Genomic DNA, 22,630 nt, shown 5'->3' on the forward strand with positions numbered 1-22,630 from the left:
ACAATTTTATTAAATGGACAGGATTTATACTGTTTAACATTTTTATGATATTGCACAGGGGTGTCCTCTAGAAGATAATGCATGTTCATTTAACTAGCAAGTAAAGACACACTTTGTCAGAAATGTTCTATGAAAAGTAAGTGTAAATGTATTTGAGGTGGAGATTGCTGCTGAAATACAACCATCAACCACTGGAGGCAGTAGTCTTTCAAAAGTGGAGCCCAACACTTCGAAGTTTGTATGTCCAACCCAGAATACATAGTTTTCACAGACAGTGAGCATGAACAGGTGCGACACTCCTACTTTGAGCAGAAACGTCTGGGGCCCCAGCATGTGACCTTATCCAAGGAGCTCTTCTGCCGACTCATAAGAAATACTATGACTAATATGATTTCAATTGCAAGAGCCACAGAGGATTCCAGATACCCCACCAAACATGAGGTCGAGACCACGGCTCAATGATTGGTGGAGTACGACCCAATGATAAAAGACAGGTCATCTGACAGTGAGTGGATAAGTAGCTTTTTGTCACTATTACTTGCTTTTAAAGTTTATGGTGAAAACATTTGTCTCTTTTGTCCTTTTTTAATGTTTGCTATTTTTACTCGGCAGGAGCATGTTACTAAAAAGCTAATGAAGAGACTCTCAAATGTCAGAAGGCCAAATGGATGCAGATGTTAGAACCAGTGACTACGATGGAGATTCCAGTGCATCAACCATTATTCTGGAACAGTTACCTAATAGAGCCAGCACCCCAGTACAACACCAGAATAGCAGTGATGAAGCAAGTATGTATTACATTTTATACACTTGGCTATATCAATGCGTCTTTGGAAAAAAAAAAAACATACACCACCAGCGGAAATGCAACAGCTTTAGTGTCTGTCCAAGGTTGTTAGTATTCCATTGTTCAATATTGCAATGTTATAACAAGTTACAGGCATGACTGAAGTAACCCTGTTACTTCCTGAGTTCCTCCTTACTGTTAACTTCATTTGGAAACCTAATACCCCCCCTCCCCCTCTTTCTCTCTCTCTGTATGCTTCAGATGACCTCTCGGACAGCCAGAAAACCCAGGTGAGACACTACAAGACTCTCCAAGAAATGTACAAGTCTACGAAGCCGCACAAAGCTGCAATAACTCATATGCTGGACCTGGAGTTCGAATCTCGAAGACGCTTCATTATCTCAGATGTTTTAAAGGAGCAAGACAGACCGACAAAGGTTCTTGAGGCTTACCCATGTTTCAGAGAAGTGGATCATGTAAGTATATGATTTCCCCTTGTACCCAGTCCTCACATTTTAAGCTCTTTCCAGTAAGCATGTGTGGGGATCTTGACACCATTTCCATATTCCTTTAACATTAGAGGTATCAAAGTGCTTTGACCATGAATAGCAATGGAAATGGAAGTTTGAATGAACTTTCGATCTGTATTTAAAATGATTTTTCAGGTCCTGGATGAACTCTGGAGAATTATTCAACCAACCAATTTGCGGTACATCTCTGAGGTGAAGGACAGATGGGATAGCTTCTATAAAAAGGTCCAGTTTTATGGTGTCATGAAGAAAGCCATGAAGCCTCCAAAAACTTTGAATGGAGGTGAGGTCACTATCTTGATTTGTCCAAGTTTATATTTTGAGATCTCTAGATTAGTGGTTATTTATGATACTGCCTTGTATTGTGTTTTCTGTCAAACCAGTGGAACAGCTGTGTTCAGAGCCCTGCCACTGCTCTTCCCATCCAGCACCGTGCCACCTAGAAAGCTGGGTGCAAGCCGCGAGTCTCTTTTCCATGTCCTTACGGTGAGACTTGCAGTTATTCATACATACATTACATGTTCTGTTTGGCTATTTTTGGTTATAAGCTTTTGTCATTTTCACATTGACGAAGGGAATGTGTTGTACATGCTGTAATTGTATAGGAGTAGCTTTATTGAATATTAGCAAAAATTTTGGTATTAGCAAAAAATATATACAAAATCTTTTCCCACAGATGTCTGGTTAATGTGACTAGGTTTTTTGATGTAGAAATTTATTTATTTATTAAACAAGCCCTAAACAATTAGAAAATCACTTCTAAATCTGTTTGAGATTGATCTGCAATCCTTGGGATTGTGGAGAACATAGTCTTGTCCTGAATGATGGACTTCGTTGTGAAACACTTTTGAATGAAGAAGCTTTGCATAGTTTGTCATTGTTTAAATAAAAAAAATTCAAAAAATATCAATGCTTCTGGTTCCTTAATTTAAGACAAAGTCACTTATTTTTCTTATGCTTTTGGGAAAAATGTTCTTATTATAAGCCCTTTTAACTAATTATTAATCTTAGATCAAGGTCTAAATTCTTAAGGTCAGCTCAATCAAGAGAAAACACTAATTTAATTTAAGTCTATCTTAAGTAATAGATTTTTCATTGCTTGTAATAAGCACACTTGCAAAACTATTGGCATTTTTGTCTAGTTTTAAGGCCCATTACTGTCTTTCAGTGGCTAGACATTTATGCTAATTAAGAATTATTTTCAAGCAAAAGTAGCTTACCCCATTGGCAGATTTGTTTGCTCAATATGAGACAATTTGGTTATATTTAAGAATATTTGGCTTCTTTCTAGTAGGGCTTTTTTTTTTGCAGTGTGTCCTGCACCAGGAGGAACCCTGGGCCCACTGCATCAGTGCAAGGTCTGAGGATTTCAGCCTGGTACATAACAACAGTCAGGGTATTGTTGGCTAGCACGTGGAGGTCTGTGCGACCCTCCAAAGATATGCCTCCCCAGACCATCACTGACCCACTGCTAAACCGGTCATGCTGGATGATGTTGCAGGCAGCATAATGTTCACCACAGCGTCTCCAGATTCCTTCACGTCTGTCACATGTGCTCAGTGTGAACCTGCTCTAATCTGTGAAGAGAACAAGGCACCAATGGCAGGCCTGCCAATTCTGGTGATCTCTGGCAAATGCCAATCGAGCTGGACGTTGCTGGGCTGCGAGCACAGGTCCCACCAGAGGACATCTGACCCTCATGCCTCCCTCATAGAGTCTGTTTCAGACAGTTTGGTCAGAAACATGCACACCAGTAGCCTGCTGGAGGTCATTTTGTAGGGCTCTGGCAGTGCTCCTCCTGTTGCTCCTCACACTAAGGAGCAGATAGCAGTCTTGCTGCTGGGTTGATGCCCTTCTACGGCCCTGTCCAGCTCTCCTCGTATAGCGGCCTATCTCCTGGTATCTCCTCCATGCTCTTGAGACTCTACTGGGTGACACAGCAAATCCTGTGACGGCATGTATGAATGTGCCATCCTGGAAGAGCTGGACTACCTGTGCCACTGAAATGGACTACAGGTACCGCCTCATGCTATCAGTAGTGACAAGGACAGGTAGCATATCCTGTTTTCTTGGAACTTTGAAAGTGCCAATATCAAGACCTGTAACATAGGCCAAACCCATAATTACTGAATAAGCACTTTGTGAAAACCTCTGATGTAAAAACATCTTGACAAAATAATATTTGACTGATTGGTGTTCATTACTTGAATATGACTTGGTTTATATGACTTAGTTACCATTATGACTTAGTTTCCATTTCCCCTGACAAGACATTACTCATCTCTTCATTCATCCTCCAAAATGAGATGTCCATGTGTCCAGAGTGGTTGTCTTTCAAATTGTCATCATATACTTTTAGATAATCCTTTAATTCTTGAAGGGAGGATTGTGTTATTAATAGTATTACAGCATTAATTAGTAACTCGTAATACAGCACTAATCCACAACAGCAAATAATACTCATTTGGCCAGCTAAGTAACCAGTGTGCTGGAACAAAGCATTATTATCTGATCCCTCAGTATTAATTATTTTGTGACCCATTACGTTAAATGTCCTATTTAACCATGACTAAAGCCCCATTGGTAGCTATAAACCATTAATAACTGATTCTTCACCATTAGGTCATTATGTGGTTTCCCCCATGTACAAAAATTTATTATTCAGCATTATCAATGTGTAGAAAATGAATTTATTATTATTATTATTTAGTCATTATTTTATTAGAATGGTTTTGTACTCTGTATGCATGATCGGCTGAGCAGGGCCTTGGGTCCTTTTAGCAGTAAGAAAAACAGGCCTCTGCCTGTGCCATAAAACTGCCATAAGAAACTGTTCTCTAGGAGGAAACTCTTGTACAGCAGGGGGTTATTATTACTTACATCCTACAGGTGAACAGAGTTCTATTCCTTATTAGAAAACAGCATAGATAACTAAAGTCCCCATATAGTAACTGTCCAGATTGATATATCTCAGCCTTTGACCGGGTTGTCTGGGCAACCAACATTCTATTATTTTCTGTGCCTCTTGGAGCTATCTGAGTGCAACCTTGCATTTTTAGACTACTTCATAGTGGCTACTATTCCTTGTATGTACATTCTGCAAATGCTAATTCCGTCATTTGTACCGTTGGAAGGGAATATAGGCTTGAAACTTGAAATGCATAATCAGACCAATATGTCATGATGTTACTCTGCTGGTCTGTAAATCTGTTATGATGTTACTCTGCTGGTCTGTAAATCTGTCATGATGTTACTCTGCTGGTCTCTGTACTCATTCTCTGTCAATGTTGTAGCGATTGTTCGCGTGGATCCATATAATTAAACTTGAAATAATCAAATGTTATACGAACAACTGAGAAGTTTTTGTTTTAATAAATGGCGAACATTTTCCATCTTCCACAAATGACTATCTAATGATCCCTTGGTACAGTAGCTATAAACCATTAATAACTGATACTTAACTATTAGGTAATTATGTTGTGTCCCCTTAAAGTTATGAATTACTCAGCATTAACAATGAATAATGACCCATACAGCAGCTATAAAACATTAATAACTGATACTTCACCATTAGTTAATATAAATGAATGATGTTAAACTATCATTATCTAACGTAACTTAATAATGCTTATCCTACTGTAATCATATTAACAATTTTTATTATCTTATGAATAGTTTATATTACACAGGGTATCTGTATGTTTCAGCAAGTAAAATTTAAGACTGTTTATTACTTTTTAATGCCACTTTGAATTAAATTGAAGACCAATTTCACACCACCCCCCACAAAAAATACATGAGGAAGCCCATTCGACTGAAGTAAGGCACCCAAATACTTTAGTTTTTGATGAGCACCAAAACAAGCAGCTGTTTAAGGTGCTTTTGTATCTGCATGCAACAACAGGGGAACGTGACTGTAACACTGATATGCCTTGCTAGTGAAATAGGCTACTGTATCTCCCTCCAGTGTGTGGACAATCAGTGTCCCCATCATGAACATAATGGTTTACTTATTTCAATGCCAAAAGGTCTAGTGATCTCTGGTTCGGTCATGTACTAACTTTTGTTCAAATTATAATTATAATTTTTAATGCAATTATAAAAATAGGTCTTTAGCCTAATAATTATTTCAAGAATAACACAGATAAGAAATACAAATAATCTGCTTACCTAGCCAACTACAGTATTTCATGTAGTTGTCTATGAGGTTTGGTGTTTTCGATGTGGTTTCATATACATTCTAGGATGTTATATTTCTTTGTTTGGTTTTCTTTTATGTTTCTGTTCTGGAATGGTACATTTCTATGCTTGGTTTGCTTTCTTTGTGTTCATTTGATTGTGGTCACCTGTATTCCCTTAAACACCCCCTATATAGTTCAGTTTGTGTTTCCCTTTGTGAGGTATGTTTGTTTCTTGACGACTCTACTAAGCCTGTTATAATAATCTCTTTGTTATTGGAAATCCTGTGTATCGACCTGTTACTGCCTACATTGCCAAGACCCCGTTTTTTGCCTGATTCCTGCCGGTACCTTTGCTCGATCTACCTGTTTTCCCAGTGTATGACTATCTGACTGCCTCCTGACCTCAATATCAGCCTGGGTAATAAAAGCCTGCAGCGCTCTGCACTTGAACAAAAACTTCTCTCTCCTGAGTATTCCTTACATTGCATTTATTTTAATTTAATTAACCAAAACTTACAACATCTTTAAGTAATTTTTAGACAACATACTAAAACTAGCTTTGCCAGAGTATTGATATTACTATGACAACAACTATCTACTTCATGAACAACGGTGTTGGGAGCAAAGCAACAAACCGTCATACGTCTTGCTGACATCTAACAATATGACTGAAATCTTGATTCCTCTCTGTGCACGACCAGATCTAAAATGATTTCACAAACCACACAATTTTTGCATCACCTATTCACAGTGCTAACAGAACGTAATAAATTATTTTTAAGACCTTTGAAAAAACGAAATAAGACAATTTAAGACTTTAAGGACTTTTATTTAGATAAATTAATTTAAGACTTTTTAAGGACCCGCGGATATCCTAATTACAAATTACTGTACAAACTGTGCATTCCTGCAAAAACAACTTGAGATAATGTCCTTTGTCGGCATGAACAAATGATAGAGTACACACGGTTAGTTAATACGTTTATAAATCATTAATAAAGTAAGGGTTATCATAATAAATGGTGTGTTCATTACTTTGTTCTTAATTTGTTCATATGAACTACATTATTCGTTAATGCTAGGTTTTGTACCCTTATCAGAAAGTGTTACCCTTTGTTCTTACATTTGACATTTAGAAACACCTCTTGCCAGGAACTGTTCATGAACCTAAGTACTAAGTAAACACTATTGTTATAGTTCTATAGTGGTTTCAGACACTGAATGTTCAGGTAATATAATTACCATACTATTAACTACTAAAATTGTATCATGAAAAACAACATTAAGAATTACACATTTCAAATATTTTGAAATAAAGATTAGGAAGACCCCCCTTTAAAACAGGATGTAAAGAGACTGGATAGGGCATTTCTTATATCTGAAAATGCCCCTGAAAAGGATGACTGCTTCCATGGCCTCTTCATTGTGGAGTTTCTGTTTGGCCAGTATGGTGATTGTTGACAACTGCTGAAAAATAATTAAGATCATTAACTCTAATGGAGTCTATTTCCTTTAGATATTAAACCTTCCTCATTTAGTTTGTGTAATTCAGTAAAATGTAGCATTTATATTATTGTTAAGTATGTGATGTAAGGGACAACAAATAGATTTTAGTGTTGACGTACCTATTTTACTGACAGCAGGGGTCTGGTTCGGGGAAGTTCTTGAAGCCCAGTAGTCATTCAGGTTGACATTCTTTAAATTCTATATAGCAGTTATTTCCAGAGTGGGTGGAATTGCACAGAAAAGGTATGGTATTAGGGTTTAACATCACACTTATTAATAAATCAAAACAATCTTCATAATTAGCATTGTTTGTGACATTTGTACCTTTGAGGGTAGTCGAAACCGAGAGAAGAAAGCTGATATCTTCTTTTCCTTTTTACCGGCCTTTGGAAGCATTGAGGACTTACCCACATCAATGACAGAACTCCTAATGATAGGGAAATCACTACTAAAAGGCCACTCATTTGGGATCGGAGCGCCTGGTAAAGATTTTCGAAAATCATCACTCTGGGAAGCTCTGGATTTGGCAGAGGTGATGGAGTGGGACGACTTTGAAGAAGAAGCCCGGTGTGTCCCCAAGCCAACATTACTGTCCCTGGCATCAAAATCCTTCAACATGGAGCTCACAATGGAGTAAGTCAATAGGCCCTCTGCTGCTTTCACTCTGGATAGACATTAGAATTTGTCTAACAAAGGCTTTAGAATAACTCTCCATGCTGGTCTGCCTTGTTTCATGTTCAGTGCCTGACATAATGGCAGTAGGTATTCTGCTAACAGATTGGTGGTGTTTGGCAACTTCAGCAACATTGGCTAGGACTGGTTGTTGCCGGCCAATTTTAGAGGCTACCAAAAACACTTCAGAGTGACTCCCTCCAACAGACAATAAGCCTTCTTTCATCAACTCAGACATAGACAAGACCAGAACCTTGTTGGAAATCTCTTCAGCTCTGTCAATAAGGACTTGGGCTCTCTGTGCTGGACAGCTGGAATGATCTGATGAACTCACTGGCATCAGTGTCCCAAAAGTTTACAATCTCTATTCTGCTAGGTGTTGACGTAGATGGCATAGATATAGAAAAACAAGTCAGGTAATAGCAGAATCTTCTTAAAATGGCCCAGATCGAGTTAGTGGCCTTGGTCTGACACTCCTCAGTGAGTAACTTGTCCATATTCTGTGCTGACAGACAAATGCTAGATTCTGAGCTTTTCTTCAGAACTCTTAGGAGATGCTAATGCCTTAGTAATGTCAGAAACAACACACAGCAAATCTGGTTTCTGAGAGTTGTCCTTCTCCCCATCCTTCTTCCTCTCTGTGTCGCTGCAGATCGAAGCAGTGTCAGTAAGGGCTGTCATGACCTGTCCTGTTAAATCTGATCTATCCTTCTCAACATTATCATGTTTAAAAACAACATTCTGCTCCCCTTGGCTCTGTCCATTAATGAACATCTGAAGTACAATGGAGGTACCAGACACCATCTCCTCAATGTCCTTGACATTGGAGAGTCCACAACTGGCAAAAATAATAGGGTCCTCTTGGCCAGTAGACCTGGGAGTTTGGATGATGACAGATATAATGGAGTTTACTTTCTTGGACACATCTCCAACAATAACTCGGAATAGAGTTTCTGTGTGTACCTGGTCTCTTCGGATGCCTGGGAAATTGCTTAGCAACTTTCCGATGGAATCCTTAACACCATTAAGGAGCCTGTCCGCAGTGATTCCAAAAAGGTAACGGAGTGGCTCAGATGATTTAAACTCACTGTCTCCCTGAGTCCTTGGTAACCCTGTCTGAGACCTTTAAGAATACAAAGCAGATGATATGGCAATCAGTTTGTTTTTGCAATAGACACTTCAGTCACATTAACACATCATTCAGTAATCAATCAGTAAAATTTGTCATTACATATTATCCACATATCAAAATGTATTTCGACCAAATTGATTTCTGAATAATTAGAAGAAATACACTCATACATACAGAATTAATTAACTTACCCATTAGAAGAGGAGCTTGAAGAGCATCTTGAAAATGTCTTTTTGGCCCTCTTGCAAATCTGAACATCATTGCTCATCCTCTTGGTTGATACTAGAGGCGCAGGCCCGTGCATTCTGACAAAACGGTCAACTGCATGCATGATGAGCTCCAGGCTGGACTCGGACACACATTGTATGCTCTCTGACATCCTCGCAAGTAGTGTCTTCATCGCCTTTGGGACAGAGATATTGTAGGTAGCTGGTCTCTACAGCCAAAGCTCCACAAAGAAAAACAATCTAACATAATGTCATGTGAATTTTCTAGTGTCATACTAATACATGAAAATCAATAGGACACATAAAAGCTGGTGGTGGAACAGTTTTTCTTCTACTAATTTAATCATTTTAACTCTTATTTTACCAGGTAAATATGACTGAACACATCTCCTTTAGCAAAGACTTAGGAGCAATTCGTTTTAACTGCCTTAGATATCCTGCCACCCTAGTGGTACAAGTACAATGTAGATGATTTGCAAAATCAAGGGCTTGTATCTAATTTGATTGAAAATGTGTTCATGTACAACATATTAAACATGATTTACAAATGAGGTTAGAACTGCTTCCATTGCCTGCAGAAGATAATATATTTTTGCACAAACATGAACAGTCGAACCTCAGATTGAAGAGGAACAATGCGGATTCCGTCCTGGTCGCGGAACAACCGACCAGCTCTTTACTCTTGCAAGGATCCTGGAGGGGGCCTGGGAATATGCCCATCCAGTCTACATGTGTTTTGTAGATCTGGAGAAGGCGTATGACCGGGTCCCCCGGGAGATACTGTGGGAGGTGCTGCGGGAGTATGGGGTGAGGAGTATGGGGTCCCTTCTGAGGGCTATCCAATCCCTGTACGTTCAAAGTGAGAGCTGTGTTCGAGTTCTCGGTAGTAAATCGGACTCATTCCAGGTGGGGGTTGGCCTCCGCCAGGGCTGCGCTTTGTCACCAATCCTGTTTGTAAATTTTATGGACAGGATATCGAGGCGTAGTCGGGGTGGGGAGGAGTTGCAGTTCGGTGGGCTGGGGATCTCATCGCTGCTTTTTGCGGATGATGTGGTCCTGATGGCATCAACGGTCTGTGACCTTCAGCACTCACTGGACCGGTTCGCAGCCGAGTACGAAGCGGTTGGGATGAGGATTAGCACTTCTAAATCTGAGGCCATGGTTCTCAGCAGGAAACCGATGGAGTGCCAACTCCGGGTAGAGAATTAGGCGTTACCCCAAGTAAAGGAGTTCATGTATTTCGGGGACTTGTTCGCGAGTGAGGGGACAATGGAGCCGGAGAATCGGAGCAGCGGGGGCGGTATTGCATTCGCTTTACCGCACCATTGTGACGAAAAGAGAGCTGAGCCATAAGGGAAACTTTGTTTCTCTTTGTCCTCTTGGTCTTAAAAGACAATACAGTCAATTACATATTCTTTAAAGAAATTTCAATATAGCTATTTAGGACTGCAGTACGATTGATGATTTAATGCATACAGTATGGACAATTTAATGTCCTCAGAACAACTTGTAGAAACTGAAGACATCCTAAAATATCCACATCACTCCCAATCTATGTTCTCACCTTGACATTCTTTCTCTCATCAGACTCCTGCTCAGTCTGAGGCAGGAGATCCTCCTTTGATTTACACTGAAAACGAGTGCCCCTAGCTGGTCCTCCCACACTGCTTCCCACAGCATTGGTTCTCCCATCCTTGGGCCGAACAACACCAAACAGGCTTAGTAGTGTCAGAAGCCAGCCAGCAGGATGTATGGTTCGATGCTGCAATACAGTCAATTACATTGATCATTCAGAATGAAGAAATGGATTCAAACCACTGATTTTCCTTTGATCAGGTCAGAGTTTTGATTAAACATAATAACAAAAGCATAATTGCACTACACAGTTATATTGATATTCAGTTTAGACCTATTTGTTTGTCATCACATTGATTAATTAGTCCAATAGGTATGTTATGTAAGCAGTAAGGCACAAGGGGGTGTGGTATATGCATTCATTTATAGGAAGCATATTTGAAGTTTGTTAGCAATTCCCAGCTTCTAATCAGCGATCTAGTGTGGCTGTTGTACTAGCTAACAGTAGGCCACCACACATTAAGTCAGGCAGCTAGCCAACCTTTGTAACATTCATTCTCAAGCCAGTTACTGTAAAGTAAGTTAACTGCAACAAAATGCAGCTGCATGGCCAGATCTATGAGCTTGGCAATTTAACACAAGATTTCAAACAAATAAGGGTAAAAATATTTTCAAGTCTGAATATCCCAAACCTCCACTAATACGATCTGGTCATACAATAAAAGCTAGATGTGTAAACAGAAAATTACATTCAGAATTGGAATACATTTTCATTGACAGCATTAGAAATTATAATGGTGTCCAAAGCTAGTATCCTGGAGAGTGTTTATTGATTATATATAAATTCTATGGATTTTTCCTTGTATCTTGCTACAGTAGATACACTCACCAACAGGATAAACGTCTATCCTTCATGCTGACCCTGAACCTCACCATTGCTGCACTTCTGCAGATGGCCACACTAGTAGTGGTCGTCTCCCCATTAAATGCTCATCCATAAAATGACATATGGTCTGAAATTGATACTAATGTTGACAAACTGTACAAACTAAGCTAATTAGTAATATAAGTAAACAAAACAAAACAATATTAAAGCTGTAAGCAGTGTTTCAGGGGGCCAAGCAGGGCACAGGAAGCATCTCACTGCATTCTCACACTAGAGAAATGTTTTGCTATTTAAAAATGCCCAATGCCACTAGTAGTCAGGATGTCCATTCAAATAACAGGAAATCAAAACAAAACAAAAAGACCTTAAAACCAGAAAAGGAACCATGCAATCCTAGTTCAGCCGATTAGAAGGGATGAAGATTGCTGTCGCTGGCAGGTTTCAATCCCTGGTTTACTATGTGGCAGACTGTCTTTAATCATTACGCTTTTTAAACAGCAGAATGCAGCTTTTACCTCAGCCATTACATTTTTGCTGAACTAATGTGGACAACAGAACATTTATTAATGTAACTAAAGAGTAGTCTTGCACAAAGACTGTATAGATAATTGTTATACAGCCTACTTATAACAAAAACAATTACTCCAATCACTCCCTGGCTGATTCGTCTCTTTGGAAAACAATAACAATATATAAGGGTCATGTAATACAATTATTCTCTCAAATATATGAAAATCATGGTATTACAAATATGTATTGTTGTTGTTGAATTCCTAATACCATTGACATTGGACAGGGTTTAGCTTGTTAAGCTGAAAAATGTTTGGCTCAGTCACCTCATTTAGTGATTAACATCTCCAGAATGCTATGTCTCTGACATATTTGGCAGATTTTTGATGAATTTCTTAAAAACAGTGAGTTTTGTATCGCCCCCATGAGAGCTAGCTGTTAATACCTTTCAGGGTTCATTCCTGGCCTTGGTGTTTATCTGTTAAGCAAGTAGCCTTTTTCTTGGAAAATCGTTTAAGGATTTATAGCCTTATATAAGATTTGCAACTATTTCAAATTCAATTGCGCATTGCAGCCACATCGTTTGAGTGATCAACTTTTTTACAGACTTTTACAGATAATGCTCTACAGATCCTTCACAGCAAACAGCATGCCAATTCATTCAACGGTCTCGCAGATGTCATTTAAGATGTCAAAATAACACAAAACACTGGTGAGGTTTATAGCGCCCCCATAAGGTCATTCTATACTTGACCATTTGTGGCAGAGATGTAATTGGGCATGATTCGTTTGGTAGCTGTCAGATATTCCCATGCGGATTTATGGCCATATAAAGTCATAGACCCGCCCACATCAATTTCAGTCGCTGCTCATACTTTTCATGTTCATACTTTTCAGTTGGCCAACATTTCTAAAAATATTTTTTTTGTATTGGTATTAAGTAATATTCAAATTTTCTGAGATACTGAATTTGGGGTTTTCATTAGTTGTCAGTTATAATTATCAAAATTAAAATAAATAAACACTTGAAATACACTCACCTAAAGGATTATTAGGAACACCTGTTCAATTTCTCATTAATGCAATTATCTAATCAACCAATCACATTGCAGTTGCTTCAATGCATTTAGGGGTGTGGTCCTGGTCAAGACAATCTCCTGAACTCCAAACTGAATGTCAGAATGGGAAAGAAAGGTGATTTAAGCAATTTTGGGTGTGGCATGGTTGTTGGTGCCAGACGGGCCTGTCTGAGTATTTCACAATCTGCTCAGTTACTGGGATTTTCACGCACAACCATTTCTAGGGTTTACAAAGAATGGTGTGAAAGGGTAAAAACATCCAGTATGCGGCAGTCCTGTGGGCGAAAATGCCTTGTTGATGCTAGAGGTCAGAGGAGAATGGGCCGACTGATTCAAGCTGATAGAAGAGCAACTTTGACTGAAATAACCACTCGTTACAACCGAGGTATGCAGCAAAGCATTTGTGAAGCCACAACACGCACAATCTTGAGGCGGATGGGCTACAACAGCAGAAGACCCCACCGGGTACCACTCATCTCCACTACAAATAGAAAAAAGAGGCTACAATTTGCACAAGCTCACCAAAATTGGACAGTTGAAGACTGGAAGAATGTTGCCTGGTCTGATGAGTCTAGATTTCTGTTGAGACATTCAGATGGTAGAGTCAGAATTTGGTGTAAACAGAATGAGAACATGGATCCATCATGCCTTGTTACCACTGTGCAGGCTGGTGGTGGTGGTGTAATGGTGTGGGGGATGTTTTCTTGGCACACTTTAGGCCCCTTAGTGCCAATTGGGCATCATTTAAATGCCACGGACTACCTGAGCATTGTTTCTGACCATGTCCATCCCTTTATGACCACCATGTACCCATCCTCTGATGGCTACTTCCAGCAGGATAATGCACCATGTCACAAAGCTTGAATCATTTCAAATTGGTTTCTTGAACATGACAATGAGTTCACTGTACTGAAATGGCCCCCACAATCACCAGATCTCAACCCAATAGAGCATATTTGGGATGTGGTGGAACGGGAGCTTCGTGCCCTGGATGTGCATCCCACAAATCTCCATCAACTGCAAGATGCTATCCAATCAATATGGGCCAACATTTCTAAAGAATGCTTTCAGCACCTTGTTGATTCAATGCCATGTAGAATTAAGTCAGTTCTGAATGCGAAAGGGGGTCAAACACAGTATTAGTATGGTGTTCCTAATAATCCTTTAGTTGAGCATCACAAGCAGCATCACAGCATCACAACCAGAGGAGCTGAAATCTATGAAGGAGAGGTAACCATCTGGACTGACTCATAGGAAAAGGGACACTTGACTTTGGGACATCGGGGTCATAGGAGTGTACAACACAGACAGTAGTGAACACACACATCAAATGTGGGACACCAGAATGGCTGACAACATCGCAAGAGGGAAGCAGTAACACCTATAAGGATTTAAAGTACTGCAGTTTTCCCATGTAACAAGTAGGAAGGTTGGATGAATGGAGAGGACCACGCAACACTTGGCATGATGTTAAGCATTGTGTTAACTGTCAATACTCTAGCTTGTTTGTTGTCTTCATGTGAACAATCCCACCTAAATCTTCTGAAATAAAACAGTTTCCAGAATCTATGAAAAGTTTGAGGGAGGAGTAGATGTAATTTCAAGGATTAAAACATGATAATTAAACTTTTTATGTGAAACAAACATATCGGTTATAATAAGTTATTATTCAAAATGTGATATTTAAAAGTGAATAATGTATTTGTTTTCATGTCATGCATGTCTTTTTCTTAACAATTCAAGATGTTTATTTGAAAGCTCCAAATCCTCTTATTTCTCCCAATGGCCTTTGTGCCCTGGCAAAAAAACGTTTTTGTGTCAAATTACCTTGCACCTAAAATGACGGAATTCCAAGCCTGATGAGAAGACTAATCCCAACGATAATACAGGTCATTCAAAATGACTTACACATTGAATCCACCAGCAAGTATAATTACATTTTAAACTGAATTATTTTACCTGAATATTTTCACTTATTGGACAAGGGTTCAATCTGTAGCCAGTGTGTGGAATCCTGAACAAAGGTAAACGCCAGTTTGAGATAAGGGCTGGCTTTCAGGGTTTTACATCTAGCCAAATATTGGAATAAAATGCGATTAAAAGGTCAAATTTATCATTCAGGATTAGTATTGATAGATTAATATATTAATCTTCTAATTGCGGTGTTAACACAATTCTATATTAATTCTATATTTACTCACCATTGGATGAATCTTCATCATTTGGTATATCCATTCAGATGTATCTCTTATGTACCATATATGTCATGTATGTGCCTTATATAAAGTAATATACTGTAATTTGAATTCTATTTGTTGCTGCAGTTCTATTTACACACTCTCTATTTCTGTCCTAGAAAATATGCAATGATTTAGTTGTTTAGGCCTGACAGATGATTTAAACAGATACTACTTGAAGGCGCCAAGGAAAGCATAGATGGGAATGTGCCCAGTGATAACGTAGTGGGCTAAGTGGATGTCAAAATCACCAATAATTGTAAAACATCCCCCAAATCCTTATTTTGGTTATAACAAAGATGCATTCTTAGAACAGACTCTAGTTCATTCCTCTGCATCTCTCCTGAATCTTGCAGCTTTGCTGGAGTACTGCCATCTTTGATACTTGTAATGCAATTTTATAACCTCTTTACTTATTCAATTCATATTTTATATTTATCTGTTGACTTCTTGGAATAAAATATAAAACAGTTAAAAATCCACTTCCACCCCTCTGAATCAGATTAAATATATTCATCACATGCCATGTAAACAACAGGATGAATGAATAATTGATTGGATGTAAAATGAATGAATGATGAATATATTAGTGTAATGTACTAGAAAGTCTCTCTGGTGTGTCTGTCCCAGGTAGAGAGTAAGGTTTCAGTGAAATTACTAGAAATCTTTTGACTTACAGGGGATAATCTGAAAAGGACAGAAGGACATGAAAATGGATGGAGATTCCAAAACGTTAGTGAGGCTCTTCTATTACATACGTTATGCTGCACTCTGGTGGTAATAAAGAGAATCACATTACAGAGAAGAGAGGAAACATCTGTCAATCGAGCAGAACACTTTAAAACACATTAAACCACCTCTACTATGCCTTTACTAATTGTCTGTGGGTCCAAAAGATCACATAAAAACATAACAGTACTAATATTAAAAGTCTAACTGTAAGTCCAACAGAACACATTAAAACACACCATTAGTACTACTACTACTAATCTGGCTGTTTATAGACAGAACACAATAAAAGACACCATCCATCCATCTTCTTCCGCTTATCCGGGGCTGTGTCGCAGGGGCAGCAGTCTAAGCAGGGATGCCCAGACTTCCCTCTCCCCAGACACTTCCTCTAGCTCTTCCGGAGAGACACCGAGGCGTTCCCAGGCCAGCCGGGAGACATAGTCCCTCCAGCGTGTCCTAGGTCTTCCCCGGGGTCTCCTCCCGGTGGGACGGGACCGGAACACCTTCCCAGGAAGGCGTTTCAGAGGCATCCGAAACAGATGCCCAAGCCACCTCAGCTGACCCCTCTCGATGTGGAGGAGCAGCGGCTCTACTCTGAGCTCCTCCCGGGTGACCGAGCTTCTCACCCTATCTCTAAGGGATCGCCCAGCCACCCTGCGGAGAAAGCTCATTTCGGCTGCCTGTATCCGGGATCTTGTCCTTTCGGTCATGACCCAAAGCTCATGACCATAGGTGAGAGTAGGAACGTAGATTCACTGGTAAATCGAGAACTTCGCCTTGCGGCTCAGCTCTTTCTTCACCACGACAGACCGATACATCGACTGCATTACTGCAGAAGTTGCACCGATCCGTCTGTCAATCTCCCGTTCCATCCTTCCCTCACTCATGAACAAGACCCCTAGATACTTAAACTCCTCCACTTGAGGCAGGCACTCTCCACCAACCTGAAGTGGGCAAGCCATCCTTTTCCGACTGAGGACCATGGCCTCGGATTTGGAGGTGCTGATTTTCATCCCCACCGCTTCACACTCGGCTGCAAACCGTCCCAGTGCATGCTGAAAGTCCTGGTTAGAAGGGGCCAACACAACAACATCTTCTGCAAAGAGCAGAGATGAAATTGTGTGGTCCCCAAACCTGACACCCTCCGGCCCCTGGCTGCGCCTAGAAATTCTGTCCATAAAAATTACAAACAGAACCGGCGACAAAGGGCAGCCCTGCCAGAGTCCAACATGCACTGGGAACAAGTCTGACTTACTGCCGGCAATGCGGACCAAGCTCCTGCTTCGGTCGTACAGGGACCTGACAGCCCTTAGCAAAGGACCCAGGACCCCATATTCCCGAAGCACCCTCCACAAGATGTTGCGAGGGACACAGTCGAATGCCTTCTCCAAATCCACAAAACACATGTGGATTGGTTGGGCAAACTCCCATGAACCCTCCAACACCCCGTAGAGGGTATAGAGCTGGTCCAGTGTTCCACGGCCCGGACAAAAACCACACTGTTCCTCCTGAATCCGAGGTTCTACTATCGGCCCTATTCTCCTCTCCAGAACCCTGGCATAGACTTTCCCGGGGAGGCTGAGAAGTGTGATCCCCTTATAGTTGGAACACACCCTCCGGTCCCCCTTCTTAAAAAGGTCTGCCATCCCAGAGGCACTGTCCCCGACCGCCACGCCATGTTGCACAGGCGTGTCAACCAAGACAGCCCCACAACATCCAGAGACTTGAGGTACTCAGGGCGGATCTCATCCACCCCCGGTGCCTTGCCACCGAGGAGTTTCTTGACCACCTCTGTGACTTCAGCCCGGGTGATGGACGAGTCCACCTCTGAGCCCTCATCCTCTGCTTCCTCAATGGAAGACGTGACAGCGGGATTGAGGAGATCCTCGAAGTACTCCTTCCACCGCCCGACGACATCCTCAGTTGAGCTCAACAGCTGCCCACCTCTACTGTAAACAGCGTTGGTAGGGCACTGTTTCCCTCTCCTGAGGCGCCGGATGGTTTTCCAGAATCTCTTCGAGGCCAGCCGATAGTCCTTCTCCATGGACTCACTGAACTCCTCCCAGGCCCGAGTTTTTGCTGCCACAACCACCCGGGCTGCAGCCCGCTTGGCCTCTCGGTACCCGTCAGCTGCCTCAGGAGTCCCACAAGCCAAACCGGCCTGATAGGACTCCTTCTTCAGCTTGACGGCATCCCTTACTTCCGGTGTCCACCACCGGGTTCGGGGATTGCCGCCTCGACAGGCACCGGAGACCTTATGGCCACAGCTCTGAGCGGCCGCTTCGACAATGGCGGTGGAGAACATGGTCCACTCGGACTCAATATCTCCAGCCTCCCTCGGGATCCAGTCGAAGCTCTGCCGGAGGTGGGAGTTAAAGATCTCTCTGACAGGAGACTCGGCCAGACGTTCCCAGCAGACCCTAACAGTACGCTTGGGCCTGCCGAGTCTGTCCAGCTTCCTCCTCCGCCATCGGATCAGTTGACAGCTCCACCCCTCTCTTCACCCGAGTGTCCAAGACATACGGCCGCAGGTCAGATGAGACGACAACAAAGTCGATCATTGACCTGCGGCCTAGGGTGTCCTGGTGCCACGTGCACTGATTGACACCCTTATGCATGAACATGGTGTTCGTTATGGACAAACTGTTATGGACAAACAATTAGCTTAACTGTATGTATTTTTAAAATAACACATTCAAACACACTACTGCAATTGTATGAATATTTCTAGAAGATAACACATGATGAAACTATTCCATGGTTTACCTCTGAATCTGTTGGTCATTCATCAGACAGATGGTTCCTTCACCTTTGTAACCTTCATGTTCTCCTCAGACACTTACAGTAGTTGGTGTGCTGTATTTGGGTTAGCGGTAAGTTGACAGGCATCTGTAGGCAAAAGGGTATATTAATGAAACCACATCTTAATTTACAATTTGATTTTCCTTGGTACAGTACATGTTTTGATTGATTACTCTTTGATTTACAAATTAGGATTGAATAGACTTACATTTTTCTAGGCAACCCATGTAGGTAGGCAACCCTGCTTTTATGAGCGATGCCTGTATAACCTCAAACTTATACTTGTGTACTTACTCTCTCTCAATGAATTATCACAGCTCCAGGCTGTCTCCATACCTCTCTCATGGCTGTGTCTAACATGAACAGTACCCCCAGGCACCAAGGGATAGATAAGAATTTATTTAAGCAGAACCCATCTGACATATTCTGTAATCCTTCAGTAACCCTGGAAATTCTGTTTTAAATTCTGTCACCAATACGTTTGTTCAATACAATAATCCATTTGAATGTTTTACCTGAAATCCCTTCTGTAGTATCTAAAGAAGTATAGTAGGCTGTGGACTCTTAGTAGTGCATAAAACCAACTTCTTATCAATTTTGCTCTTCTGAGAATAGCCAATGTTCCCAGGACTTTCTCCCAGAATCTCTGCCTTCCACAGATGTCTCAGGCACGACCCCCACTTGCCTGACTGATAAATCATCAAGATGCATCCTCTTCAACAATCTTCCACATACAGTAGTACAGAAAACCAGCAGGCTCCGCTCAGCTCCAATTGTTTCAGTTGTGAGTTGACTAAATAAAGAATTGAGGCAAAATCTGTACAGCAACCCTCTGGCAGAAGACACTCACCAAGCTGTGGGTAATGGAGGACGATTTCAATATTAGCCCCACATTCTCTCTTATAAATCCTCACACATAGACAATTGTTTTCCCAACAATGGCCCAGAAATGCATGTTCCCTATTCCCTAGCCACAAATCTAACCCTTACCCTAACTTGTTCTTCAACTTATATGGGTTAACGGATCTTAACTGATAGCACAACAGAGGGTGTTGCCATTTGAGACAGTTGAGACTTGTTTCACTTCTTCTTGGTTTGTAAAAGTATTCCAAAATATGTATGAAATTAAAAGGTTCTGGGGAATGATTATTCACAGATGTGTTGATCATTCATTGGAGGAATTGTTCACATATATGTAGATTACAATAATAATAATTATTATTATTATTATATAATCTTTATTTGTAGAGCACTTTTCAAAATCATGTTACATGAGAAACATGAGAAAAGCAAGAAAACTACTTAAGAAACAGTTAAAAGAAAATAAAAAAATAAAGTCAGCTAAAATCATGAAAGGCTTTCCTATAAAAGTATGTTTTAAGAAGGGACTTAAAGGAATTCACTGACTGATGTCCTCGGGCAGGCTGTTCCAGAGCCTCGGGGCCCTGACTGCAAACGTTCTGACCCCTTTAGTTCAGTTGAGACTCTGGAACAGACAACAGGCCACTTCCCGAGGACTTCATGGTATGCACTGGTGTATATGGGACTAAAAGGTCAGAGACATAACATGAAGAGGTCATGAAGAGCCTTAAAAGTAATCAATAACATTTTAAAGTATATTCTAAAACATACTGGGAGCCAGTGTAATGAAGCCAAAACAGGGGTGATGTGATCAAGTTTCTTGGTTCTGGTAAGTCTGGCAGCTGAGTTCTGTACAGTCTAGAGTCGATCAATAGATGTTTGGGTCACAAAAGTAAAAAGGCTGTTGCAGTAATCCAGACGTGATGGTCTCAGTGTCCTTAAAAGTTAATATTGATCATATTTTGGATATATTTCTAAGATGGTAAAAACACGATGTGCTGTTCGAAACTTAAATTACTATCAAACCAGACGCCAAGATTCTTTGCAACAGGCTTGATAAGATCCACTAGGGAAACCACTGCCATCTGCTGGGACCCAATGACCAGGATCTCTGTTTTGTCTGAGTTCAGCTGGAGGAAATTATTTGACATCCAATTTTTGACATGACAAAGGCAGTCGGTTTGGTGAACTCAGCATTCCAGGGTCTGTCCATCTGACAGGGAGGTACATCTGTGTGTCATCACCATAAACATGAAAAGAGACACCGTGTTTCTGAATAACATGTCCAAATGGAAGCATATATAAGAAAAATTAAATAAGTCCCAAGACCGACCCCTGGGGCACACCATATTTAACAGAAAAAAATGAAGAGACATAGTTATATACAGAGACATATAACCTCCTATTGGACAGGTAGGATGAAAACCATTCTAAGGCTGCACCAGAAATCCACACCCAGTGCCTCAGTCTGTCTAACAGGATGTTGTGATCAGTGGTGTCGAATGCGGCGCTAAGGTTCTGGAGTACTATGACTGCGCACAGGCCATCATCAGCAGACATCAAGAGGTCATTGGTAACTCTAATCAAGGCAGTCTCAGTGCTGTGATACTTCTGGAAACCAGATAAAAATGTCTTTAATATTTTGTAATTTTCTAATACAGAGAGCAGTTGATGGGACACTATTTTTTCTAAAATCTTTGACATAAAAGGCAATTTGGAAATTGATCTATAATTTTGAGGGAGTGATCCAGAACAGGCTTTTAAAAGGGGGTTCACACAAGCAGTTTTAAAAGAATCATGGACACAACCGGTAGATAAGGAGCTATTAAAAACAGAAAGAAACAGAGCCCGACAGATTCAATTACTTTTAGTAAAAACTTTGTTGGTATTACATAAAGGGGTCTGGAAGACACTCTCATTGCAAAAATGTTTTTAAAAGCTTGGACAAGTCAATGGGATAAAACCGGTTAAAACTGTCTTGTTGCCGGTGAGGGACCTGAGAGTAAGAGGCAGAGGGGGTAATAGAGGCTCTGTTCATCTCCACCTTATCAGTAAAATAAGATAAAAATTCACAGTTCACAATCATCATCACTTTCAGTTGAGGCACACAGAGGGGCTGGATTTACCAGCTGATTCAGTTTTAAATACAAATCTGGGATTGTGCTGATGTGTAACAATGAGTTCAGGATAAATAACGTGTTCTCGCATCCTTAAACATTTTATTGTAGTTAAATAATAAATCCTTCATAATGAGGTAATGAACTTGGAGACTGGATTTTCTCCATCTGCGTTCTGCATTTCCTTTTACAGCTGCAAATCTTGTCATTTATCCTGAGCTGCTTTCTTACTGAAGACTTAGGCCTAACTTTGAGAGGTGCAATGATGTTTAATGAGTTCAAGCAAATCAAATTGAAATGGTCGGCCAGATCATTGGTGTGGGAATCAGGCAGGTGTTGGCTGTGACTCTGAAACAATGTACAAAACCTTGAAACACTTTGTTCAGTAAGGACGTGAGTACACGAGGAGCCTGGTGAGGCAGTATGAGTAACCGATGATTCACAGTTAATAACTATACATTTGTTTATAGTCATGCCCAATAATTCCACAGAGGTTTACACCAAGCGTAAAACCCAAGTCCAATGTATGGCCATGGCTTGTTTAATGGTAAAGAAGAGGTCATGTTTAAAAAATCTGTTGCATGAACATTAGTGGAGTCATCAACATGAATATAAAAAGCCCCACAAAGAACAACTCTGTCATAATTTAAAACAAGAGTAGATAAAAATTCAGGAAGTTCTCCTAAAAATACTCCAGGCAGTTTTGGGGGTTGATAAATGATAGCAAATATGTTCGGTTGCAGGCTGTAATCTTTACAAGTGAGAACTTCAAAGGAAGAAAATTAATCACATCGTA

At 40.6% G+C, this 22,630-nt stretch overlaps 1 protein-coding gene across 1 annotated transcript; it reads left to right on the forward strand.

The window, feature by feature from the left end:
* The first annotated feature begins 398 nt into the window (after positions 1–398).
* Positions 399–3,269, forward strand: LOC109616473. The gene is made up of 6 exons (XM_020052309.2): positions 399–505; positions 613–788; positions 1,049–1,263; positions 1,453–1,600; positions 2,903–3,051; positions 3,189–3,269. Exons 2-6 carry the CDS (start codon positions 650–652, stop codon positions 3,267–3,269), a joined length of 732 nt encoding a protein of 243 aa, XP_019907868.1. The 5' UTR covers positions 399–505; positions 613–649.
* Positions 3,270–22,630: the final 19,361 nt, after the last annotated feature.

The sequence above is a fragment of the Esox lucius genome, chromosome 13 (genome assembly GCF_011004845.1).
Source record: "Esox lucius isolate fEsoLuc1 chromosome 13, fEsoLuc1.pri, whole genome shotgun sequence".
In the NCBI taxonomy this organism is placed as follows: domain Eukaryota; kingdom Metazoa; phylum Chordata; class Actinopteri; order Esociformes; family Esocidae; genus Esox; species Esox lucius.